The sequence below is a fragment of the Artibeus jamaicensis genome, unplaced genomic scaffold (genome assembly GCF_021234435.1).
Source record: "Artibeus jamaicensis isolate MK-2021 breed Jamaican fruit bat unplaced genomic scaffold, CSHL_Jam_final contig_76, whole genome shotgun sequence".
Taxonomy (NCBI): Eukaryota; Metazoa; Chordata; class Mammalia; order Chiroptera; family Phyllostomidae; genus Artibeus; species Artibeus jamaicensis.
Window position 1 is genome coordinate 12,139,538 of NW_026521954.1, and position 26,683 is coordinate 12,166,220.

Sequence of the window (26,683 nt, forward strand, 5' to 3'; positions counted from 1 at the left end):
TTTCTCAAAATTTAAAAAATCCTGACCTAACATATAATAGCAACCATTTTAACTATTTTCTCTGTTATTTTTCCTAAATTTATTTTTTGACCTAATTCCAACCCTTAGTTTGGATTGCACTGTTATTTATTGAAGAATGGATGCTGTGAAAATTGAATTAATAGCTTTTAGAATATGAATACTATTTAAAAGTACAGTTATCATTTATATAACTTTTGTGAAAAACAGCAATAAGTAAAAACATGGTATCACAGAAACAGCCTAAACATCTGAGAACCTGGCTTCTAGATTCAACTTTAATTATTTACTGAGACCACCAGCAAGTTCTTTACTTTCTGAAGCTTACTGTTTGTGTATTTAGAACAGGGGTACAACTTGCCCTGACTTTAGGCTTCATTAGACTTTAAGAACAAAATAATTTTACGTGAAAAGGATTTACACAAAATATGAAGTGGTAGTATTATTCACTGAAAAGCTTTGTTTTCGTGAAAATAACACTATACAAAATATGTACCAGATTCTCCTGCATTCTGACTTTGAGAAGTTGATTACTCCCCAGACAAATGTAGTAATGCTTCAAACTGGGTGGAACTGTGGATCATGTGATGTTACACATAAATTAATCTCCCAGTTAAACTTACCTTTTTCACTTAATAGCTGTGTGACCTATGGCAAGTTATTTAACTTCTTTACATATCTGTAAATGAGGATAATTTCTATGCATTTTGAAGATTAAAATTTAGGAGCAAACCATTCACAGTATGTGTAATAACACATATAAGTACACATAAAGTTGTGTTTCTTACTACTATAACCATGTTGAACAGAGTTCTTTTTAAATATCCATTTCTCTCCTTTAAACCACCTCTTGCTGACTCAGGATCTTATTAGGATTAGTATGTCTGTACTGGGACATGCAGTAATCTTAGGGTCTACAGAATACAAGGTCCCTAAGCCGAAAACCTGAGCTGAGAATGTTAATGATTCTTGGGTATTCTTTTATATCTTCTCCCTCACTGTGAGGCAGTCACCTATAAAATATCACTCTCACTTTCTATCTCTAGAAGAATTCCTACTACTGCTTTCTGATTTGCACTATCAGAAAAACAGCTAACAAGCTTTTAATTTAGTACTAAGAACAAACCAAAGTTAGATGTCTCAGTGGGAACAGGAAGGCAGTTCTCAGAGGAGTAAAGGGCAAAATATCTAATTTTTGGACACAGTATAATTTTAGCTAGGCCTTTTTTCTTTCTTTCTTTTTATTTATTTTTTAACCCCCTGTTCTTTACTATGTTCTGTCTGCAGAAGTTTCTCCTCAGGTAAATAGGACCTGACTACAAAATATGTCTAGGAGGCAACTTAAGAGAACAAACTTCTCACAGGGAAAACATTAAAAATAGATGTCTGAGGTATAAGAGAAAGAACAGTTAGTAGGAAGAGATGGATGCATTCAGTCAAAAATGACAAACTCAAAGGAAATAGTAATGTACACAACATTTTTCACAGGAGCTGAAATAGAATAAGTCACTAGATTTTTATCCTTATTAAGCACTTGATTGAGAAGGCAACAATGCTTTTTGCAAAGTGAGAGGCAGAATATCTCGGTTCTTGTCCCTGGTTTACAACTGAGCCACTCTCTAATCTTGAAAAATGTTTTCTCATCCTCATTTTGTTACTCAATTTCTTTATCAATCACGAAAGGGTCAAAGTCAAAAACAGAAGATGAGACCATGGAAGCAGAGGTTGAAGATGAAGGAGGGTGCCATGAGCCAAGAAATGTAGGTGGCCCCTAGAAGTTGGAAAAAGCAAGAGAACAGATCCTCCTCCAGGGCCTGCAGAAGAAATGCAACCCACGGACCTACTTTACACTCCGACTTCAAGAACTGTACACTAATAAATATGTGTTGTTTTTAAAGCCACTAAGTTTATGGTGATTTTTTAATAGCAGAAATAAAAAACTAATACATTTGCCCGCAATTAAATTCTTATTCAGAATCACTGCCCAAAGGACTATGTAATGCCTCAATGCCTATATTCCATCTTCAGTAAATTCATAATGGAAGCAGATATTGGAAAGAGTATCCTTTAGACAACCTCAGAATTTTTAGCAGATTATATCCTAAATCCATTTGAGCACTTATCAGGACTCAAATGGATGCTCAATAGAGATTCTTTACCTTTGCAGAGAAGTTTAACATGAGATACACTTTACTAGGTTACCGCTGAAAACCAAAGCATATTACAAATGTTAAATAAATGCCTTAAATTTACTAAAGATAATTAATATGGCATGAAATAAGGTTTCATGAATGAAAGAACATGATGGTAACTTTACCTTTTAGTTACTACTTTGTGAGTTTGCTACGAGGACTTTGATCAATGCAGACAATCTGAACAAATGATTCTTTGATTAACAAAAGATGAGTACACAATGGAATTAAATGTATAAGACTGAACAGAAACAAAAAACTCAGAATGGCAGTACAAATATCCTAACAAATACTTTTTGTAAAACATAAATACCTGTTCCAATTCCTGCTCTGCATATTGACGTCTACTCAATTCACTCTCAGCTCCCTCCCTCAGCTCTTTCAGCCGACAAGCCTCCTCCTTTGCGTAATTGATTTCATCCATCATTTTGCGCTCTAGATTTTGCTTTTCTACAGCAACATTTCTGTTTTCTTCCTGAGCCTTTTCAAGCCTTACAGAACAATAAAAATGTAAATTCCTCATAAAAGTTGCCAAAATTTCATTTTGAAAGAAATATAAATGTGTATCAAGCAACAGGACACATGTTTCAATCAAAATTTGCAGAATTTTCTATTAATCTTAAGTTTGGATAGTAAAAACATCATGCAGCCTACTATACACCTATTCTGGTTATCTTGAGTTCAAAACACAGGGAACAGTTCAAAATAGCAGGGAAATACTCTTTAGCAAAGAAACTTTAAAAAAATACAGATTATTTATATCATGTCAAAAATATAATTTAACTCCACATATAACTCCTCTTATATATGATTGATTTCCACTGGTCTCTACCCATTTATTCCCTAGTGCATACCTTCATAATAATCTGTTATTATAACAATACAATGGTACTTTTGTAAATGTGTGAAATGAAGTGTACATACATTCCCGATGTATGTACCAACCTAAATATAAGTGTGTATGCACATGCCCATATTACAGCTTCACAAGAGCTACAGTTTGTTTTACTTACTCACCTCTCTTGTAAGTCCAGTAGACTTTGCTCTGCAGTTTGGAGACTCTCTAAGTCTTTCATCATTTTTGTAACATGTTCTTTTGAGGTTTTATTCTGCGTGTAAGCAAACCAGCAACCTCCAACACCAATTACTATAGAAACTATGAGGATAAAATCTTTCATCCAGTTATGAGGAGGGCCTATGAAGAGAATTAAAGATGGTTAAATTAATCTTTGAGTGCAACAGAATTTCAACATACAGAGACTTTTTTAAAAATGAGGAGGCATCTAAAAATAAAACACAAAAATGCCCCTCCCATATAAAAGCTCTAGCTTTTAAAAATCCTTTCTTCAAATAATCAATGTGCTTACTACTTGACTATTTGATAGTCAAGGCTTACTATTTGATATACCAGGCTATAGGAGAACAAAGGTAAACCAACATGGATGGATATACCATGTACCTTTGGGAAAGGAGGTAGTAACAGAAGTCCTGGGGACCCCTGAAAAGCAACAGCACTTCCCACCATGTACTGGGAATGGTCCTCTGGGAGACACAATGATTTAACTAATAAAATGTACTATCTGCTCCAAAGAGATACCTGAAAAACTGCCTGACTGCCCAGACCTCCAGCAGGAAGACGCTTTGCATGTCTGATGAGATGAAGAACCCTACAGAAAGGACAAGTTCCTATGCTTACAACCCCAGGCTCCGTGTACGATTACACAGTGTGATAAACAGCATGCTCCATGCCAGAGACCCCCAGGGTTGCCTGTTTCCAGAGTTGTTAGAGTGCATACCCTAATCTACAGTGAAAGAGATGCACTACACAAGGCTAAAGTCTTAAAGGATTTATTTCTTTTTCTGCCTCAGGCTGAGAGGTTCAGCTCAGGCTCCAGTTCAAATATGAGCCTTCTTCAGGCTGAAATATAATCACCAGAAACAGCAATAGGTGGGCAAGTCCCAAACTACAATATGTACCACAAACTAGGAAAGATTTTGGTGAAAACACCTTTAAAATGTATCTCTGCTCATTTAACAATGCTAGTTGTTTTTTTTTAATAAATAACATGGGTGTTCCAACTACAGGGCTCATTCACTCAAATAATAATTTTAAGAGAAACATTAAAAAGGTGTTTATTAAAACATTTTTTGTTTATTAAAACATTTGTCTTCAACATTCTCTGAGACTCATTTGGGTCCTTTTAAAATAATAGTAATATCCCTGGCTGGTGTAGCTCAGTGGATTGAGGATAGGCCTGCAAACCAAACGGTTGCTGGTTTGATTCCCAGTCAGGGCACATGCCTGGGTTTTGGGCCAGGTCCCCAGTGTGGGGCACATGAGGGGCAAACACACATTGATGTTTCTCTTCCTCTCTTTCTCCCTCCCTTCCCCCTCTCTAAAAAATAATAAAATAAATCTTTTAAAAAATAGTGATATAATGGTCTCCCTAATAAAATACAAGTACTCCTGACCAAGTTGTATAGAGAGACAAATTCCATATTATATAATTCCTACTTTCACCAACCATTCACATGAACAAATCAGAATCTCACACAAGACACCCCAAGAGATTCAGTAGAAAACTTATGCGAGGGAAGGGTTAAAAAGGGTATCATCTCCGCGGAATGCTCGGCATTTCAGCAGTGTTCTATTTCCTAGGGTTTGCAATTTCCACCAACAGTGCATATCCACCAACCCTCACAAAGGGAAGTTCCAGCTGTTTCACCAGCTGCTCTTTCAGCCTGAGCCAAAAAAGCACCACCAGTGAAGTCATGGAACCCATCCAACCACCCCACTAGCCCTTTTTTAGCAAAGCCGCCCCCTAGTTAGTATCACAGAAACCTGCATGTCTCCTAACTCAAGAATGAAGGCAAAATAAACATTAGTTTCCTGATTTGTAATTTATGAAAGTCACTGTTCTAGTATTTGTTTTTGGCTACTGAAAAATGAAACAATTTCTTGAAAATGTGTACTCTTCAAATGCTTTGCCCCAAAGCTTTCCAAAATTTGAAATTAAATAAAATAGGCATATGAAACTTTCCTTCTGAGAAGAGTACTCTTGTCAAATTAAAGAAATACAGTTTTATTTTCTTTATGAAAATGACAGAGCAATTTCTTAACTGTTCCTCTTCAAACAGTCTAGGAACAACTCTCCACCTCGTGCTTCTGCCAGAACAGTGCTACTTTGTGAAGCTTCAAAGTGGCTCTTTGTTTGTGATCTATATCGAAAAAGATATCTTCTTGGTGGTTAATGGAATCAAGTGAAGTTTCATTACTTCATGCTTTCAAGATGGTTAGACTGCACCATTTTTTAAAGGTGTAATGTTCTTCAGTGAACATCCAGCTATAATATCAACATTAAAACTGGTATAAAGGAACAAAGTTTTAAATATAGAAATTTAATTCTAATTTATCAAGTAACATAGTTTTTACAATTTCTTATATCAGTAACCAGCTTTGAAAATTGCACTCTATATTTCACTGACCAAAAGTCTCATCCTATAAATCTTTTGTTTTAAGACAGTGTTAAATTTCTTTTACACTTAATAGATGATTCTTCTTAGTGGTCTACTACCTTCCTTACTTTTTCCTTCTTTAGACAACAAATAGATGATCTGATTATTCTTTTGCACCATATTCTGTGAGAGCAAATACTAACGTGTCAGAGGTCCAAACAAAACCACATCCAGTGCCTTGAGCTGAAGTTTTTGTCTGTGACTCCGGTCGCTGATTTTCAACTGAGAGACCATAAATGAAGGTTCATGTACTGCTATCCTGTTCATTTAAAAAACACATACACATTAAATAAAATATTTCTAGTATATAAATGTAAATATTTGAGCAATATAATCAATACTGTACATATTAATGATAATTACTATAAGACCTCATCAGGTGTGATTTAATATTTTATTACATGTATCCAAAACATTTTCAGTACAAACTTAGTTGTACAAACACTCTTGTGTATTAATAATTTAGTTTAGCTAGATTGATATTTTTGTTTTCTAAGATTATTTTGTGCAGTAACTTAATATGATTTTTAAATTTATCAAATTAAAAATATTTTATAATTATCAATTACCTGGTATCTTAATGTCATTTCACAAAGAACAAGAAAATTATAAGTAATTTACTTTATGTCAATAGCAGACTTTAAAAAACAGTTCTCAATTTAGATTATTGCCTTTCTTTAAAATTACCTAAGAAGTCTATACTTTTGGTCTAATATTTAAACTGTTTAAAAATTAAACAAATCCACTGAAGTCATAAGTAGGAAGAACTCATCAGTAGTTGGGAAAGTAATCTGAAGGATTTATGTAATAGAAGTACTAAACCATTGTATTAAGCAATGAAAAAAAGTATGTAGGGGCCAAAGCACAGGTAAAATAAATAAATAAAATCACTTCAGTTTGGACTTCAAATCCAAGTAGCCCAGTAGTCAACTAAGATTTCTTAACAACCAAGTATGATGCCAACAAAAATTTTATAACACAAAGTCTAATAACAACAATAATAAAAGTGTTAATAACAGTGACAATAAAAACAAGCATGTGGTATGTGCTGGGACCTGTGTCAAGGTAGTGAGAGGCTGAATAACTTGCCCAAGGTTAAATAATTAGTAAGAGGTAAGGCAGAGATTCAAACCCAAATGTGAATGATTCCAATGACTGTACCTGAACCACATTTTATTTAGAAAGGTATCAGAACCTCTGATTATGCAGAAGTTATGGGAACTCCTCTGAGGCCTCTATAAAACTTACTGAGTGAAGAGCTCTAACTTTCCCTTTGCAAAATGCCCTCATGTTCTCCCCAGGTGCCTTACATGTATGCTCTCGTTACTCCTTTAATATACTTATCAAAGTCCTTGAAGGCAAAAACTATCTTAGCTCTGTATCCCCAAACCTAGCATGGTGCTTGGCAAAAGTAGATGATGACAAACATGTGTATAATAGATGGATGAATGCATGGATGGATACATGAATGAATTCATAACAATACTACCAACAGACTAATTTTAAGAAAGACAATGAGATGTAATAATAAGAAAACTATGTGACAGAATTTTATGCCAAGTTCAATATGAGCCCAGAGGTGGAAGTTATTCTACCTGAGAGGGTGAGGATGTCAAGGAAGTTGACACAGGTCTGAAAGGAATGAGCAAGCATGTTATCAGGTGAAGAAAGCCTCAGTATAAGTGCTGGTATAAGAATTACAGTATAGAAAATACACTACAGGGCTTAAGATAACCATTATAACTAACATAAAACTAACATAATTTTGGCTACCTATTTCAGAAGCAACAATATTTTAATGTCACAGAAAGGAAATAATAATGAATTATTTTAGGCATGTGTACATCTGGAATGTGTAATACACTTTCTTATATAGTCTTATAAATAGCTCTTGTATCTAGAATTACCCTACATAACTTACCTAGTTGTTTGTGTTAATATTACCCATTTAAACTGACTTATCTAATTGCATTTCCACATAAGAGGGGCTGGATGAAGGGTCTTCCAGTATCCCCTTCTCCTGCACTCAAGGAGACTCTAATGGGCTTCTGAAAGCTTCTATATACATTAACTTTTGTTCTGTAGAAACATGTTCACTATTTTAAAAAGTTATTTTGACTGACCCTGATTAACTGTGCATTATCTCAACAATTCTACCAGAATTTGATGTATCTCCAGTACAATCTATTTAATCAAAAGAAAAAAAGTGGCTATAACATTTGCCCATCAGTAACTAAGTGGATCAAAAAACTGTGATACATTTACACAATGAAATACTACACAGCAGAAAGAAAGAAGGAACTCCTACCCTTCATGGCAGCATGGATGAAACTGGACAGTTTTACACTAAGTGAAATAAGCCAGGCAGTAAAAGACAAATACCCTATGATCTCACCTGTAAGTGAAACCTAATCAATAAAACAAACAAGCTAACAAAACAGAACCAGAAACATGGAAATAAAGAACAAACTAACAGTGACCAAAAGGGAGGGTGGTAATGTGGGAAGAAGGGGAAAAACATGTACATAGCACCCATGGAAAAGGATTGAATGTGGGAGGTGGGGGTGGGTAGGGCAGGACAGAGTAAGGGGGGAAAGTGGGGACAACTGTAACTGAACAACAGTGAAAAAAATAAACTCCCCAAAGGACAGCATAAGAAAAATACAATGGGTTCCTCATAACCAGGGATATATATATATATATATATATATATATATATATATATATATATATATATATCGGAAAACCCTAATCCCATTTTAATGCTCTATTATTACTTAGTAACTTGTCTTGTTTAATAACAAGAACTACATCTTACTTAATTCTGTCTTCCTTCCAGCATCCAGTCGCACCATGAACATAAAAGATACCCAATACACACACCTGCTGAACTGACTCTTACTCCCTGACTCCATCACTACAGTCATGTGCATAGTAAAATCAGAAATACTGATGGTTCGTATTCAGAATACATTTAAAGAAAATATGAAAACATTCAACTTGATCCAAAATACAAACTTTAAATCAACAGAAGCAATTTTTAAATAAGGTATGTAAGCAAACTGAGGAGAAATACAATATGCCTATTTCATCATACATAATGATTGGACAGTAATAAAAAGGGATTAGAGTCTTTGGTATCAAAAACAACCCTGGGAGAAATAAAACATAACCAATCTTGTAAGGCCAAATTTTGGTAGAATTATTTCAAATTTTAACATTTAAATCTTAAAGATTATTAACAACTGAGATCTAGAAAATGTAATTCAAAAAACTAGTGACAATTAATTCTAGACATATAAAGGATAAATCAGCATCCTACACTCTGGTATCAGGTCACCTGTATTCAAACATTTTCTTGGGCAAAATGTTTAACTTCTGACTTGTTTTTTTTTTTTTTTATCTACAGAATGGGAATTAATAATACCCACTTCATTTCAACCAAGAAGCTTGAATGAGATAATATAGAGTACCTCTAGTTAATATATATTTTAAAACGGTTGCTATTATCTACATTTTGTTTATTAAACTTAATTTTTTAAGGTTTAACTTATGGCCACTAAGTGGTTACTGCTGTTACTAAAAGATTACCAGTTCAGAAGAATCTGTAAATTAATCTATTCAAAAAATCTGTTCATAAAGATGAATCTGTGTCAAATAAGTTTTTTTATATTTGCCAGATGATCAGAGGCTGGCCTTTCGATATTATCTAAAACAGGTATAGCTGGCCCACCTTCTCATCCTCAAATTATTTTTCTTGGGTATAATTTTCTTAAAGGTTGTTCTTGTTTAGACAAGGAAAAATGATTAAAACTTGCAAAAACTCATACCTTAAAAAATTAAAGAATGGATATATTTATAATATTTCCTTTCAGCTCTTAGTCACGGAAGTAACTTGTAGATTCGGCAATGAAAAGTAACATGTAGCATATAATTCTCCATGAGTGGAAAAAATACATTTGGATAATAAAGACTCACCTGGGAAGTGTTGTTCCTTTGACATTATTATCTCTAAAATTCTTCTCATACTGGGGTAGTTCAACAAATTCTATCAACCACTGAAGTGTGTCATCGAGGGTCCAATTATGAACTACAAGAGATAAATGGGGAAGGCATATTTTATACATGCCTGTTTTATGTATATAAATTGTATGTATATATACATACACACATATCCATATACACACAAACACACATATACTTACTATAACTTCAGAAGAAATAAAGATGTTAGATTCAATTTTTCAATGCAACCAATGCTAAGTACTAAAATGGTATTAGCATTCTATGAGAGCTAAAAACAATGAAGACATACCTCTGACCCTTACGGGCATATAACTACAACAGAGAAAGCACATAAAAGAGACAAAATACCTGCATAGTTAATTATAAAATAAGCATCTATGTAAAGTTTGCACAGAATGAAACAATCCATTATTTCCCTGAATGTAGAAAATTTACCAGGTATATAGACATATTTATTCATCCTTCTTTCCACATAGTACAATAAACCTAAGTATCAGGTTCTACTCTAAGTACTGAGAATATAGTAATAAATGAGATGAATAAAGTCATTGCCCTCATGAAGCATAAATTATTTTGGGAGTGAGAAGGGGTAATTCATGAAAGAAAGAAGAAAAGAAGGTGCAGATTTCAGGTAGTCATCAGCTATTAAGAAAGGAAGAATGGAACGATGTCAGAATAAACCTCTCTGAAAAGCTAAACTGAGACCTAAAAATTGCAAGGAGCCAACATTGTGCTGATCTGGATTAAAAAATATCTCAAATGAAAGGAAAAGCTAATGTAAAGGCCTTAGGACAGAAATGAACTTTGGCAATGGTTTAGAGATAGGAAGAAAGCAATCAGAAAGTCCAGGTCATAAGAGGATTTTCAAAAATTCTGGACACTTTTCCCATTTCAGTAAAAAGATGGTAAGGATAAAATAATCTATGTTGTTAATATATAAGTCTCCAAAATGTGAATAATGGATTGTAGGAAACAAAACTGAAAACAGAGAGAAATAGGAGATCATCCCTTATATATCTGTCCAAGCAGAAGAGGTTATTGTCTTGAACTGTGGTGCTGGTAGAGACTATGACGACTTGTGGTCAGACTCAGGACATATTCTGGGAATAATGCTGTCAGGTGTGCTGATAATATGGATGGGGGCTGACAGCTAGAAGAAAGCCAAAAAAGTACAGAGGGTGGGGTCATTAACTTAAACAGGAAAGAATGGTGGGAAAAGACTGGAGACGCAAGTAGCGGCAGGTGTCGGAGATCAAAGATCTGTTTAGACATGTTATGTTTAAAGTAGGTATTAGATATTTAAATGTAGATAAACAGAATCCATCAAACTTAAAAATCTGAAGCTTAGAAGAGGGTGAGGTTAAGAATGGAGATATAAACTGGGAGTGATCAGCATACAGTACAGATTAGACTGAGTGAAGATAGCTATTAATAGCTAATAACCCTAATGATTTCTAAGAGACTGACCCCAAATCATGAAGAAAATGATAGCCAGCATCTCTTCTCTTGGTCACTGAGTTTGAATTAAGCTTTTTATTGATACATGCACTTTTTCCTTTAAGGCTTAAAAAAATTACTTATGAGGAACTAACCTGATTATCTCCACTTTGGAGATTAGAAACTGAGTAGTTAGAGGGATCAAAACAGTCAGCAACAAGACTAAATTCGAACCCAGGCAACCAACCTCAGGACCTGACTCTGTGCTACCCTGAGAGCAATAATATTAATTAACAGTAGAGATACAAACAAGCAGCTAAATATGGGAAGCAACTCAGATATTCTTGTTTGAAGAGTATGAAGGACAGTAAGAGTTTATTCAAAGGAAAGGATGTAGGTACACCTGAAAAAAAGAAGGGCTGCATATTATCTGTATTTAATTAGAGGATTTTGGAAAACAAAGTGCTTATATACCACAGAAAAGGTCAAAGGAAACTTAAGAAAACAAGTGAGCAATAAAGGCAGATCTGGGAATCCATTTGTGTGAAAATAAATCTGAGAAAAGATCTTGCTAGTGAACTACAAATTATTAATTCATTTTTGTAAAATTAATTTTTCACAATATGCCTTTTTCATTATTTAGAAAAAAGCTTAATTAAAAATGAACATAAATTCACTGAAAATTGCATATGGTAATTACTAATTTCATATTGAAACAAAGCTTTGACTATTTCTTTTACATTCTCTGCTGCATGGGTTCCCGCTGTAAGCTTGGACATATGCCTGGGGCTGCTGTATCAATTTAGCCAAATAACTTAGAGTATCAGCCAAAGATTCAGGACCTGGGTACCTTCTACTAAATTTCATAGATTCAAAGTAGCCTCTTTCCCCTTTTGTTCCTTTTCTTTTTTTCTTCTTTTAACCTCTTTACTCTTAAGTTTCTTCCTATTCAAAATGAATACCCTCTCTTGACTGCCAAGAAACAGTGCAGCTGCACCTCATACACCCACACAAAACCCTCAGCCAAGAAAACAGGATTCTCTGTCACTTCTAGGCTGTTCAACTATCAACAGCAAAAATCCCTAACCTAAACACACCAGGACATCAAAATATTCCCTCCATTGTAATGAGCCAGGACTGAGAGACAGAAAAATCAAATGAAAAATAATTTGTAGTTAAAAGTGCCCAAATCCTACTATATTATTCTATCTGGTAAACTGAGTGTTACAGAGGTTCTAAAGCAATCTTCTTTACAAGGAATATTCACAACAAAATCTGATGCACACAGCACACCCTTCACTTCGGGAGGAGGTCCACTCCTCGTGCTGCTTGATTTCTTCAGTGATGCCTTCACTTTTCTTCTCATGAACAGGGCTTGCATTTTGTCTTAGCCTTTTCTACTCCAAACATACTAATTAACTGTCTTCCAATTCTTAGGACAGAACGTTCTATGTCCTTCCTCAGGGCTTTGGCACACGCTGTTTCATCAGTGTGAGACCCTTTTCTCCATTGCTGTGACTCACCTTCACCTACTTACTTTACTGAGTCCTCCTATCTCAGTTAAAACTTTTAGGAGAGCCTTCCCAAACACTGCTATATGATCATAAATCACTCTACTTTTTATGCATAGCATTTAACTAATTATATTTATTTGGATGATAATTTCAACATCTGTTTAATCCACTAAATCATAAGCTTTTTGCTCACCATTCTATCCCTAGCACTTGGTACATAAAGAGCGTGCAACAAATTATTTATTGGATCCTCTTGAATAAATGAAGTAGAACATGTGTAATTGACAGGTACAATAAAAATTTATTTCCACAGTTTAGTAAGAAGAACCTAATATCCAGAAATAGAAATCTGTATGTATAAGCAATTCTTGACAGCAAAGGAGTTACTTATTTAAGAATTATCTGGTTCCTTATTACATGCCTCTCAATGCTCTTTTCATAGGTACTGCTGTTAAACAGCACTTCCACCAGAGGGTAGGCAGGGGGAGATACAGTATTCCTTTCAAAATACATTTCCCTATCTGCAAAGCCACAAAAACGTCAATTTCTATACTTTTAACATGTTGTTTCTGCAACAAATCGTGGTTAATGCTATCAGTTGGTGTCTCAGTGATTTGAGGAAATTTATTGGAAGACCAGCAGAAAGAACTCTGGAAAGAGTCCTGATTCCCGTTCCATCCATGCCACTGGTTCATCGTGATGTCACAGACAGGTTATCTAATTATGACTCAGTTTCTCTGAGCTAGACCACTTTAAGTACATTCAAATTCTGTGTCTATGATTCCATTATCACAAACACAAGTTGGAATTTAAAAGAGCACTAAACTGTTAGCCTAGAACAGTAGGTTTACAGAATACTGAGAGGAAAGAAGTTGCTAAGACTTTCAGGACAACAGTAGAAACTGCTGCTAACATTTATGATATGCTTGTTAAACACCAGGAGATTTGCAAATGTTACTTCAAATACTTATTGCAGCAACCCTCTGAAGTAAGATACTTTTATCATCAGATTGATCCTAAAAGTTTATGAAGGCAAAATTCCTTTTTTTTTTTAAAAAAAAGATCTTATTTATTTATTTTTAGAGCGAGGGGAAGGGAAGGAAAGAGAGAAACATCCATGTGTGGTTGCCTCTCACATGCCCCACATAAGGGACCTGGCCTACAACCCAGGCATGTGCCCCTACTGGGAATTAAAGCAGCAGCCCTTCGGTTTGCAGGCCTACATTCAATTCACTGAGCTATGCCAGCCAGGGCTTGAAGGTGAAATTCTTAATTAGAGATAACCAATTTGTAAATGATCCAACCAGGTATCAGACCAAGTCTGTTTCTAGAGTTATTAACCTCTGTGCAGTAGCAATGCCTCTTTGGAGTTGGGTCAAGTGATAATAACAATCCAAATAACCAAATTAGGCACTATGAGCAGACAGTTTATGCTCCAGTCATACTTGCAGCTTCCTGAATGTACCATATTCCTCTGGGCCACTCCTTCAACTTGAAATGATTTTTCCTTCTCCTTCCTTCTTTACCAGACTTGCCTTCACCTTTAAGACTCAGATCAGGAATTCCTTCCCCACAAAGTCTTCCCTGTTCACCCTTTTCCAGATTATAGTTCCTCTTCTTTGTGTCCCCTGATCACCTCTACCATATCTGGTTCTGGATTATCACCTACTCCAATGTGATTGGCCATGCCTGCATCTTACCTCCTGGATGATAAGTTCCTAGAGGGCAGGAACTTGTTCTTCTACCAGTACAGTAATTATTATCACCATAATGCTACATTCATTTGATATAGGATTTCACATTTTTATTATACACTTTCACATGTTTTTATTTAATCCTCCACCAACCAAATTTAAGAGATAGCTGTTACTTCTATATTCTTATACTTGGTCAAGAGAGGCCAAGTAATCACACTTGTGATCACACATGTCTAGGAAATGAGAGAGCCAGAATTTGAACTGTAACCTTCAGACTCCAAGTTCACTACCAATACAGGTGGCTCTTGATTTGGAACAAAACTCACTGTTTAACTCTAAAACTTGAAACACATTTTTTCTTAGAAACAAGTCTTTCGTTCAATAGTTTTAATAATAATAATACGAGAGTCAAACATTATATATAAGCAATCTGTCACAGGTAATTGCATTAGTGGGTTCAGGATTTCACCATACACAACATGTGTCCATCATGAAGACCTGGAGGTAGTAACATAAGAGCTCAATGGAGCTCTGCCAGTTCTTCAACATGGGGGGAGCTCCTAACACTTAAAAAGGGGGCTCTAAGAGACTGAAGGGCAAGATTTCAAAAAGCCAGAGGATTCAGAGCTGGAGCAGGACTTCGGGGCAAAGGAGAGGATCAGGGGCAGGAGAGTAGGGACAGGATGGTGAGCAGAACCAAATTTCCAGGAGATAACGGGGTGTGCAGATGTAGGATGTATTCATGGGGCAGACACTTATGGATTTTCACAGGAACAGAGACAGGATGAGGAGTCTCCTCTTCATCATGCCTCTCCTTTGTTGTTATCAACAGGGCTATCTCTACCATAGGAAATAATGTTCCTGATTCTGCACCAAATCGTTTTCCTTTCTTCCCCTTCCTACTTGCTACTGTCAGTACCACTACCATGTAATTATTTTGGATGCTTAAAAAAGATGGAAAATTATAACTATAATTTTATAAATTATTAAGCTGTTGTGGACCAATCTGCCTGGTTCTAGGAATTGTAACTCTAACCCCTGTGGCTAAGGAGGAGTCAGTGACCTCTGGAATGTGAGCCGAAGGAAACAAAGCTTGTTTCTGGCAGTAAATGCTGCCTGTTTTCCTCCCTGCTTTGGGGAAAGCATGGTGGAAAGTCCTTGATAGGTAAGACCCCTCACAGCGGGGGGGGCAACCACCACCCACGAGGAAGGAGGGGGGGGGGGGCTGCAACAAAGAGCAATGGACTTTCCTGCCCCCCCCCCAGGCTTTGACATAGCCCAAGTTCCCTGTCCTCTGGGAGAAACTTCCTGGCTCTAATCCCCTTAAGCCTGAATACCTGATGGGGAGGGGTGCAGCTCCTTGCCTTGCTAGAGCATGTCCTAGGGAAAAATCTGGCATCACAAAGAATTCCTGAAAAACCTGTGAAATCTGCTCTGCTAAGAGTGCTTTCATTCATATGTTAAGGGTTAGAGCAAGAAACTCTAAAACTCTCTTCCTGACAGACTCTGACTCAGACTAAGCCCTCAGATTTCTTTGAAATGTTATCTACTGTTTGATCCTTGCTGCTCGGTATTCCTGTGTATTACAACCCAATAAAAGCCCTTGGAGGAAGCGGTTCAACACCTTTTTCTCCTGAGAAACTAGCCACTGCTCAAGGCCTTTTTCCTCTGGGGAACTGGCCACCTCTCCTCTCCAAGCAGATGACATCATGTCTCAGTTACATTTACTCTCATCCATGGCACACGGGGGGGTCTCTCGAGGAAAGTCACCCCCACGAAAAGCAAAACATAGGAATTAGACAGTAGTAGATCAATAGAAATGGAGAAAATGAAGAGATAGTAAGGGCTAGAACTACCTGGCAACCAAGAAGTAAGGAAACTAGCAGTCCTGTGGCCACCCAGCCGAAGCAGCCTTCTACAAAAGACACATAAGTCATACACAGGTACACCTTCAGTTGTATGAACTAGGTTACAAGTAGGAGAAAGCGACTGCTCCCGCCCCTTAATTTCTGTTGTACTTACTATTTCTACCAAATGGCGTATCATATGTGCTGCCTTATTTTGTAACTACTTGCCTCATCACATCTTATATTTCTAACATATTACATATTGTAAACTTCCATAACAGGCAGGATGCAGCCCGGCATAAAGTTGCCATTTAAGTATTAGCTGAATGTGTAACTGACTTTTTTCTTCCTTAGAGACAAGAACCTGTTTTGTTTGTTTTAGTCCTCACCAGAGGATATGTTTATTAATTTTAGAGAGAGATGAGGAAGGGAGCGAAGGGAAGAAAGAGGGAAGGATGGGGAGGGGGAAGGGGAAGAGAGAGAGAGAGACAGAAACATCTATCAGTCACGGTCATGATGCCTCCGTAGGCACCTCGACTGACTGAACCCACAGCTTAGGTATGTGCCCTGACTGGGGATGGAACCAGCAACCCTTTGGTGTACAGAACAATGCTCTGACCAACTGAGCCACCCAGCCAGGGATGTTTTATTTTGTTTTTAGTTGTCTACTGGCTCTCCCAGTAAGACACACAATATTGTTTTCATTATATCTTATTTCAAAGAAGCACTGGAAAATCCTTGACTCCGAAACAGGATCACAGGGACCTACATAACATAATGGCAGTTAGAAGGTGCCAATTTATAGCTGTGTGTTTGACAGTAGGATAAGAATTTGTGTGCACTTCAGTCCATCCCTGCCTTAAGTAAACATAGTATACACAAATCAGTGTGAAGGACAAACATTAAAAGATTACTTGCTGCTTTCATCTATAATAGGAAATTTTATAAAACCAATGTACCCCATACACTTAGCCACATACTTACAGTACCATATTTTGCTGTGTATAATGTACATGTTTTTACCCAAATTTTTTAGGGAAAAATAAGGCTGCCTGTTATACACCTGAAATAACTGGTACCTAAAATAACTGGTATCTGTTCTTGTGTTTTGTAATTATTTGTTACATAAAATTTCTTATACTGTAATATGTTCAAAAATAAATGTTAAAATTCCTTTACAATATAAAAAGCAAATTATCTAAATATAAATAAAATTTGAATTAAAAAATTAAAACAAAACCTTTTTTCCTGAAAGTTTAGTCCAAAAACATGGGTGAGCATTATATAGAGCAAAACACAGTGAGTTACAGACCTAAAAATACAAAACAGCTTATTGAAGTACCACCATATAAGTTTTCTTCTGTTATATTTACTATAAATTCATGCTATCCTAAAAATCTTCAAAGATCATGTGTGAAATCACCTACATACTATGGAAGCAAAACTAATCTCTCTAAAGTATTAGTGTGCATGTTAATAATAGCAGTAGCTAATATTTTATGAATACTTCACAATTTCCTATAACTGTACAAAATGCTTTTAATGAATAATTTCATAAAATTGTTTCAACATTCCATCTTGGTTTAAAGATCAGTAAACCAAGGCTGCTTAGAGAATACGAGTAACTTGTCTGAATTCACACACCAAGTAAATAGTGAAAATAGGATTCAAAACTGTTGTCAAAGCCCCAACTAAACCAGTAAGCTCCTCCTTTTCTCCTTCCCCAGCATGCTGAGAAAATTTCCAAATACAGCCAAACTCACTATTAGTCAAGTCAGACCTTGGATATAATAGACACACCATACATTTATTCTGCATTTCACTTAATAGCTCTCCTACTAGTTTTTTAAAACCACGAAATCCTAAATTTATGCTAAAAAACCATTTGTAGTGTTGTTCTTAATTTTAAGAAAGCCACTGGCTGCCCTGGCAGGTGTGGCTCAGTTGGATGGGTATTGTTCTGCGAAGAAAGGTTGCAGGTTCAATTCCCAGTCAGGGCACATGCTGAGGTTGTGGGTTCAGTCCTTGGTAGGAGTGCATATGAAACGCAACAAATTCATGTCTGTCTCTCACATCATTGTTTCTACCCCCCCCCTCCATTCCCCTCTAGAAAGGAAGAAAGGAAGGGAGAAGGGATGGAGGGACAGAGAAAGGGACAGAGGCACTGGCATAACTAATATACTTTAGAGAAACCAACTTCTGATATCACAATACAGTACTGTACAGTTAAATACTTTCCATTAAAGCATAAAAACATCTTTATAAGTATCAAAGGTTTGGTAAAAGGGTCAGGGAGGAGAAAGAATAAACATTATTAATGAAAGTAACTATACTTAAAGTTGGCCATATGAAATGGTCATTGAAAAAGTTCCTATATTTTGAAGCTTCTGATATATGAGCTAAAAACTAGTCAGTTAGAAAAATGTCTGAATTATTGACACTTATATTGACACTTATAATGAAATACTACATTATAAAATGAGTGTAGTATTTACCACTTTTCTAAATTTAATTTCAACTGAGAATTTCAAGTTACATAAAAGCCTCAGAAATTCTCTTTACAGTGACAGACATACATATTCACCACAGGAAAATGCCATTAACCCAAGGTTCAATATGGCAAAACTTTGATAAAAAGCAAATTTAACAAAATGTAATGTAAACCTAAAAATAACTTTTTAAAATATGAAAGATGAAAAAATGTAAAGCCTTCCGCATTTCATCTTAGCTAAGTTTATAGATGTTGTGGTGTCACTTCTGAGTGAAACTTGACATGACCAGCTGCTCAGCACAGTCAAATGGGCTTATCTTTAGAACGGAGCCAGAATGGGAGCTCCTCATTTGCTCACTGGTCAGCAGAGCATGTCTTTGTAACATGGACTAAATTCCTGCAACATGCTATATTTGGACATCTAAAAGCCACAGCCTGAACTTGGGAAGTCCAGATAGTAGTAGTTGTACCAAAGAGAAATACACATTTTCTTTCATGAGTTCCTTACCTTTCACCATGCAAGAATTACATGAAATTTTCAGATAGACTAGGTAAATGTTGGTGCATGTGTGAACATTCAGAACTTAAAAATGATCAGGGTGTTCTCCTCCCAAAAGTGGTACAATGGTACTACAGAGAGGGCATTACTACTTTTTCTGTTGTAAACTGCAATCTGCTTCTTATTAAACAGAGTGTACTATCAACCTAGCTTCACTAACATGGTGAGAGGTAATAAAGTTGTATCTTAAAAGCAGAAACTGGAGAAGCACTGAGTCTCAAAACTATATGACTGTTCTGAAGATCAACAAAACATATTTGAAGTGACTTAGGAATGGTAAAAAATGTTCTACAAATGTAAAGTTATTATAATAATCAGAATTTTTCTAATTAAGGATATTCAAGGAATATACTTCCTTTATGATTCAACAAAACCAATGGACTCAATGACCATAAGGAAACTAAATGTTTAATCAAGTTTTCCTACATATGTCATCGAAGATATCGCCTGAGCGACACAGTGACTGAATCTCTGAGTATTCATTCTTTCAGTTTATACTTGTCCCTCAGTTTCTTTCCTCTTAGAAAAAAATACAGAGAATAAAAAGAACATTTTGCATCAAATAAAGGTAAGTTCTGTAAGGACAATATTTCTTACTCATTTCTATTATTTCCAACATGTTATCCAATATCAAAAACATAGCAGGCACTAAACAAATGTGGAATGGCAGCTACATCTTAGGAACTCAATATTTGCTGAATGGATGAGTGAATGGATGACAAAATGATTCTATTAAGCAAAGCTGATAGAAAAACGTGACCTTCATTCACTCTTTTTAGTGGCATTTTTAGAAAAAGAAATAAATTCTTTCAAAAGTACAACTAAGTTTCATAAAATCGAGGGAATGCTGTTTTTCAAAAAATATGTTTAACAACATAAATTCTATTTCAAAATGATGGCTTTACACATTTTTCCTTTAATTTGCTGCTATTAAAATTATCAGAAATGCTCATTTTTTATCTTGAAATTTGAAAGTTTCTTCAAAAGATTTTCTGTGCAAATAACTAGGGCTTCCTTTATTCAGCAAATATTTACTGAGTGTATGGTAATTACTGACAGGCAGTGAATAAAATAAATGTAAAACATCACAGTCAATATTGCCAAGACAAGCAGAAAGCTCAATGTAAAAAAAAAAAAAAAAAAAAAAGTATTGACTTTAAGATGGAGTTCAACAAGAAATGAACACAAAACCCAGTTAATATTTTCTAAAAGGCATAAAAGGCCTCCTAAAACTTAGGCTTTCACACCTGGGTGCCACACAGTCTCCAGGTAAGAAGAGATATTACATCCCTAACTTGTGAATGCTAGTTTCTTCTAGAATAGAAAGAACATAACTGATTCCAATATCAGAAGCATTTCAAGATAACTTTACTCAGAAAATTTCTGTTTGACCTGCAGCTTTTTCTATTACAATTAACATTTTAAAATCTAACAGTTCACAATACTATTAGGTGCATTTACTTGGTATATATATTTTCCAACTGAGGCTTACTTACTATATACAGTAGTGCTTTAACTATTTCTTACTAATACCAAAACAACTTTCAAGAAAAGGCTGCTTGTTTTGTGAGTACTGACATAATGGTTAAAACAATAAAATACTAAGTTGCCTCCCCATTCACTGTGGTTTTTTTGTCAATAGCTAGAGTTATATGAGGACAAAAACATGTGAATAATGTGCTTCAATGAAAAATTAATTCATAAAAATAGACTCATTAACACAATGACACTATACAGTATACACTCTGACTTTCCAAAGTTTTTCCAATTTTCAAATTCACTTCAAACCCCTTCAACTGCCCGCAAGGCAGCATATAAGAATGGGCAGATGGATAAGCCAGTGGTGGCCAGAATCTCCGTAATGGAGACACTGGGGTGGTGACTCTGTGAAGACAGAGATCCATACAAGGCAGTCTCCTGAGTGAGGCAACAGCCTAATAGGGTCAGGAGACTGGCTATGTACAAAGGGACAGGGCAAATAAGAATACATATCGATGACAACACAGCTAAGTTTGTCAGTAAGTGAAAGAAATTACAAACAGGGAAAGAGGTTAAGCCAGGATTATCCCAGGAGTGTTGGTATCAGAGTGAACCCATAATGTTTAATATAGAGAGAGCAATATAGGTGTGTGCATTTCTTAGCTGTCCCCTCACTCCCAGAGCCTGACACAAAACACCTCAGCAGCTCTGAGCACACCTAGTAAACAAACACTAGTTTCTAAAAACCACCGCAACTAAAAGTAACAAGGAGTCCTTGGAGAAATGGCTGTTTCCAGAGCTAAGGCTAAGAAATAATAAAATGAGCCTAGAACATTCTTTTGTGCTAGAAATGAAGGGCTCAAAAAATGATGGGGACATACATGCAAAAGAATGTAGAAGCCAACTTGAAAGGCTTCTCAGTAGCCAAATTTGGGATAACTTAAGCCTCAAAATAATGATAACAAATTATAACCCACTGAAAAAAAAACAGGAAAATAAAAATTTGGATGCCCACACTGATGTAAATAAATAAAAGCAGAAGATCAATCTTCAGAACAATTGTAATATTTGAGATGCATTATTTCTCTACTTTCTATTTTCAAGATATGTCTGTTATAACCCACCATCTTCACAGAACAAGAGGTTGATGATACACTCTGTTTAACCTTTTCCTCATAGTAGAAAGCAAATTAATAAGTAGAAACAATGACAGAATTTGCAAAATTATAGTCTGGCAACCATCAATGTAATAATTCAGGCAAGAAACATCCATGGATGTTAAAACTTGTGGGTAAAATGATATGAGGAATGTGATGTTACAAACTAAGTTTCTCTTCACACACCCAAACAAATATTTATTAATTACAAAGGTGAAGATAAAGTAACTTCATCGTTACAGAAATGTAGCAGATAGCATCTTGACACCATGTGCCACTCAAAAGAATGTAATGAAAAGAATCATTTCTCCCACAGTCCAGCCCAAAATGCATGACCTGGAGATAATCATGAAAGCATCAAACAGATCCTAATTTAGTTACAATCTACAAAATGACACTTTTGAGAATTAGTCACCAAAGACATGCAAGTCCAGGAAATACTAAGAAACTGTTCCACATCAAACACAGACTACAGAGGCAAACAACTGTGTATGAGGCACACTCCCGGATCCTTTGGCAAAACTGCAATGAGGGTCTCTGGACAAAGTGCTTGCGGGAGCTCTTTGTTCTGGTCTTGTAACTTTTCAATAAATTTGAAATTCAATTTAAAAAAGAAATCTTTCAGTTACTTTTCAATTACGTTAAGTAGAGGCTTCTAATAATTGCTAACTCTCTATTACTTTGTAGCTTGTGGTTTTTCTTCAAAAAAAAAAAGGAAAATAATCTTTCCATAGCAGCAAAATAAATAGCAAATACTATGTCCTTATTTGCTGTCAATTACTGTTCCAAATTCTATATATTCATTAACTCATTTAATCCTTAACATACTCTTCTAAAGAGGGTACTATTATTAGCTACATTTTTTAGATGGGGGAGTTAAAAGCAGAAAGATGAATGTATTTGCCCAAGGTCACAAATCTAGTAAGTGTTAGGTAGAGACTTGACTCCAGGCAGTTAGTAAAGCTCCACCCTTACTTCGGGATATTGTCTCTCTAGGAAAGGGTAACAACAATGCCTCTTGGTTTCTTAAAATAACGGTGTCTAAAAGATGAAAGGCTTCAATGATTATGAAGTCTCAGAACCCACAAAAAGTTACTTGTTCAATACTCATGAGTACCAGGTTGAAAAAAAAGTAAGATTAAATTTACAATATTAGAAAGCTTCTCATATAGATTTAGGGTGTTTATCTAGCAAAGAGCTAATAAACTACTATAAAAATATTTATGATACCTTTTGAGAACTAGAGGTTAAAGGAAAACCAATTCTCTTGACTTTGGTTGCACTCTAGAACAATCTACAATTTTACTAGTCTTTTTAAAAAGCATGGTGATTATATTGGTTTAAACTACTAAAACAACAAAACTTTATTAATTCTCTACTTTTATAGGCTGGAATTGAAATAACCTGTTCCATATTTGCTTTGCTTTTTCTAATTGTATTTAGTAATTCTAAATTCTATTCCTTTGTATTTCTTTATTCTCTTACAAGTGACTTGTTTCCCAGATCTGGAGTGCTTGCCAGTTTCAACTTCCCCCGCCCCCAGGCCCCAGGTGTGCCAATGGGAAGAAAGTGATTCTGCTTACCTTAGTGAAACAATGATGGAGACAAACCAACAAGTTATTACCAAATAATTAAATTCAGAATTCTTCTTAAATTATAAATTGCCTTTTCTTATAGGTGTCTTCCATGCAAACAATATAATTTATTATTTAGTAAGTAAGAATTATTTATTTTAATGGAAGCACTGACAACTGAAAACAGTAAAAGTGATCTCTAAATCCTGCCTAACTCATTTATTTGCAACATAAACAAATTCTTATATTTTAGAAGACAAACACCATAGCCCTTTGTAGTCTACATATGCCTTCGTTCTACATAAATGCTACAATATACTATACCAATTTGATATTTCAGAGAATTCTGCTCCTAGTAATGTAAAGAAAAATCAAAGATATTGCTAGTACTATCAAAATAATTTTAAAAAATACAATCCAAATTTTCATGATAATATAGAAAATTCAGCACTGTAAACTATAAAACTATCATTTCATAAGGTAGCCTAGGTCAGGGCTGCACAACCCCCAGGCCATGAACTGGTGCCGGTCCATGCCTTGTTACTAGGAACTGAGCTGCACAGCAAAGCTTTGTCTGTATTTACAGCCACACCCCATCACTCCCACTATCACCTGAGCTCTGTCTCCTGGTCAGATCAGCAATGGTATTAGATTCTCACAGGAGCTCGACCCCTGCTGTGAATGGTACACAAGAGACCTAGGTTGCACACTCCTCATGAGAATCTAATGCCTGATGATCTGAGGTGTAGCTGAGGTGGTGATGCTACCGTTGATTGGCTACGAATACAGATTATCACTTGCAAAGAGGTTTGGCTGCACAGAGACCATAATAAGTCAACTGCTTGCTGACTCATATCAAAACCCTATTAGTGCCTGGCAAGTGACAACCAAGCTGTATCTGGTGGCAGGCTACACCCCCTTGCCCCTGGTCTGTGGAAAAACTGACTTCCACGAAAGCAGTCTCTTGTGCCAAAAAGGTTGGGGACCACTGGCATAGGTCACATAAAAATTGCTTTTCCTAGACTTGGTAACAGCAAGGTATTACCTATATCTTATAATTCAATTAAACTTTTTGTAATTTCATAAAGGCATATCCTCCTAGACAATATTCTGACTTGCTTTATAAATTTTATACTTATTGGTTCTCTAATATTGTATTTGTTCTTTTTCCCTATTGAGAAGGCCTCACTTGGCAAAAATTCACGAGAAACTCAAATGACAAGAACCCCAGGACCACGTGAAGATACAACATTGCAAAACCCTTCCACATTCTCAAACATACAGTAAAGTGTAACAGTAGTTGGGAACAGTATTTTGTATTCTTACATTATTTAAGTGTGATGGATGCTGCTTACCTTAGGAGTATTTAGGTCATCTATTCCCTGAACTTACAAGTATTTGGAGGACATCTCATTCTCAGGATTTCCAAACGGACAGAATGGACAGCACCTAGTTTCTGTCACCTTAAATTCACTTTTCTGCTCTGTTAATGATGCTTTTAAAAATACTTATGTTCCTCTTACATAGTACAGACACGTTTGGGGATCCTGGGTGAACACAGTCAGTTTCACCTTGTCCAAGTAAAAAGTGTCACTCAGTAGTGAAAATCCATAATAGTAAGGAAGATTTTGAAAAGCAGAGAGGTAGAACAGAATTTACTGATACACTTTCCAGTGCTGAGAGCTACATTAGTCATTTCATTAAAATACCAAAATAGGATTTAATATGATATCTATATTTGGAAAATGATAAACTCAATTATCATAAAATTCAGAGTGGGACCAAAAGAAGTACAAGAGAAAATCCTGTGGCCCACGCTGCTAGACCCCAAAACTACCCTTGACCTCAAATAACCTTTTAAGCTTTCCTTCTAGCTACTCTTCTCAAAGTCTAGTTTCTCTTGCACGTCAATCTATTACAGCTGTCTGTCTGCTAAGTACCTCTTCTCTCTGTCTTCCGAGCCAAGGCTTGTGATTGCCAGTGACAGAAGGCCAGGGGAGGAAGTAATCATAGGACTCCATCCTGAAGGTCACAGCATTAGTTCTAGGTATGGCCACACAAACTAAGCAAGTTACTACCTGAATTTTTTCTAACTAGAGCAGACAGGATAGACTCATTTCTTTTGGGTAATGATCTTGGGAAAACATAAACCTAAAACTTTCCAGCAGCCACACTGCTAGTCTCTAAAAAATGAAATGGAAAAAAAGAATGAAATAAAAATACAGAGAGAAACAGATACACAGATAACCAGAGTAGATTCAGTGTCTGACCACATACCTCCACCACCCCATTAAATAAAGATAGTTTTAAAATTAAGATAGTCTGATTTCCTCAACTGGGTCATTTCACTAATATGTAAACATAATATAAATTTTTCCATCTTTCAGAAAATAAAATATTCTTTCACATCAAACCTATATTCAGGTATCACAGTTCCATTTCTATTCTCTGTCTTTTGAAAGTCAACAATATTTACTATCTTCACTTCCTCTTTAATCCACCTCAATCAGACTTTCACTTCCCCCACTACAGTGCAACTGTTTTTGCTAACCTTAACTTCTACTTTGCCAATGGCGAGGTCTCTGTCATCGCCTTACTTGAATTGTTGACACTTGAGCTGTTGACACTGACTGCACCCTCTTTCTTAAAATATGTCCTTCAGGTGTCCTTTTAGGACCCTACATATCTAACTGGTTCCCCTCGTATCTAACTGGTCACTTCTTTTCTGGCTCCTCCTCTGCTTCCTGACCTTTCAGCATTACCATATTTTGCCATGTATAATACACACCCATATTTTTGTGCACATTATATATGGGATTATTATACCCATGCTATGTAGTAACTATACCCATGTATAAGGTGCATCCTAATTTTTCCCTCAAAAATCTGGGCAAAAAAAATGCACATTATACACGGCAAAATAGAGTAAGTCCTTCACCTCTTTGCATCATGATGTCAGTAATTTTCTACCTTTTTTCGTTATTGCCCCCCCACCTAAACTGAGCCTGTTCATACTTTTTTTAACCTTAACTCTTCTATTTCCAAGGCATTTTACAGTACAGGTACGTAAAACCTAGATGCCATCCTTAATACCTCTCCCCAACCCCATCAACTTCCTGAATCCAACCCAAGAGCAAAACTTATCAGATATTCCTTCAAACTGTATCATAAATCAG

The 26,683-nt window shown here is 35.8% G+C and overlaps 1 protein-coding gene across 2 annotated transcripts in view; it reads right to left on the bottom strand.

Annotated features, from left to right (window-relative positions):
- STIM2 (stromal interaction molecule 2) overlaps nt 1-26,683 on the bottom strand; it is a 135,084-nt gene that overhangs the window by 19,470 nt on the left and 88,931 nt on the right. For both annotated transcript variants that reach the window (XM_037156730.2, XM_037156731.2), the window contains exons 4-7: nt 9,705-9,816; nt 5,870-5,985; nt 3,228-3,405; nt 2,524-2,701 (exon numbers count right to left, since the gene is read on the bottom strand). In XM_037156730.2, the coding sequence (XP_037012625.2) occupies nt 2,524-2,701; nt 3,228-3,405; nt 5,870-5,985; nt 9,705-9,816 (584 nt within the window). The remainder of the gene's footprint in view (nt 1-2,523; nt 2,702-3,227; nt 3,406-5,869; nt 5,986-9,704; nt 9,817-26,683) is intronic.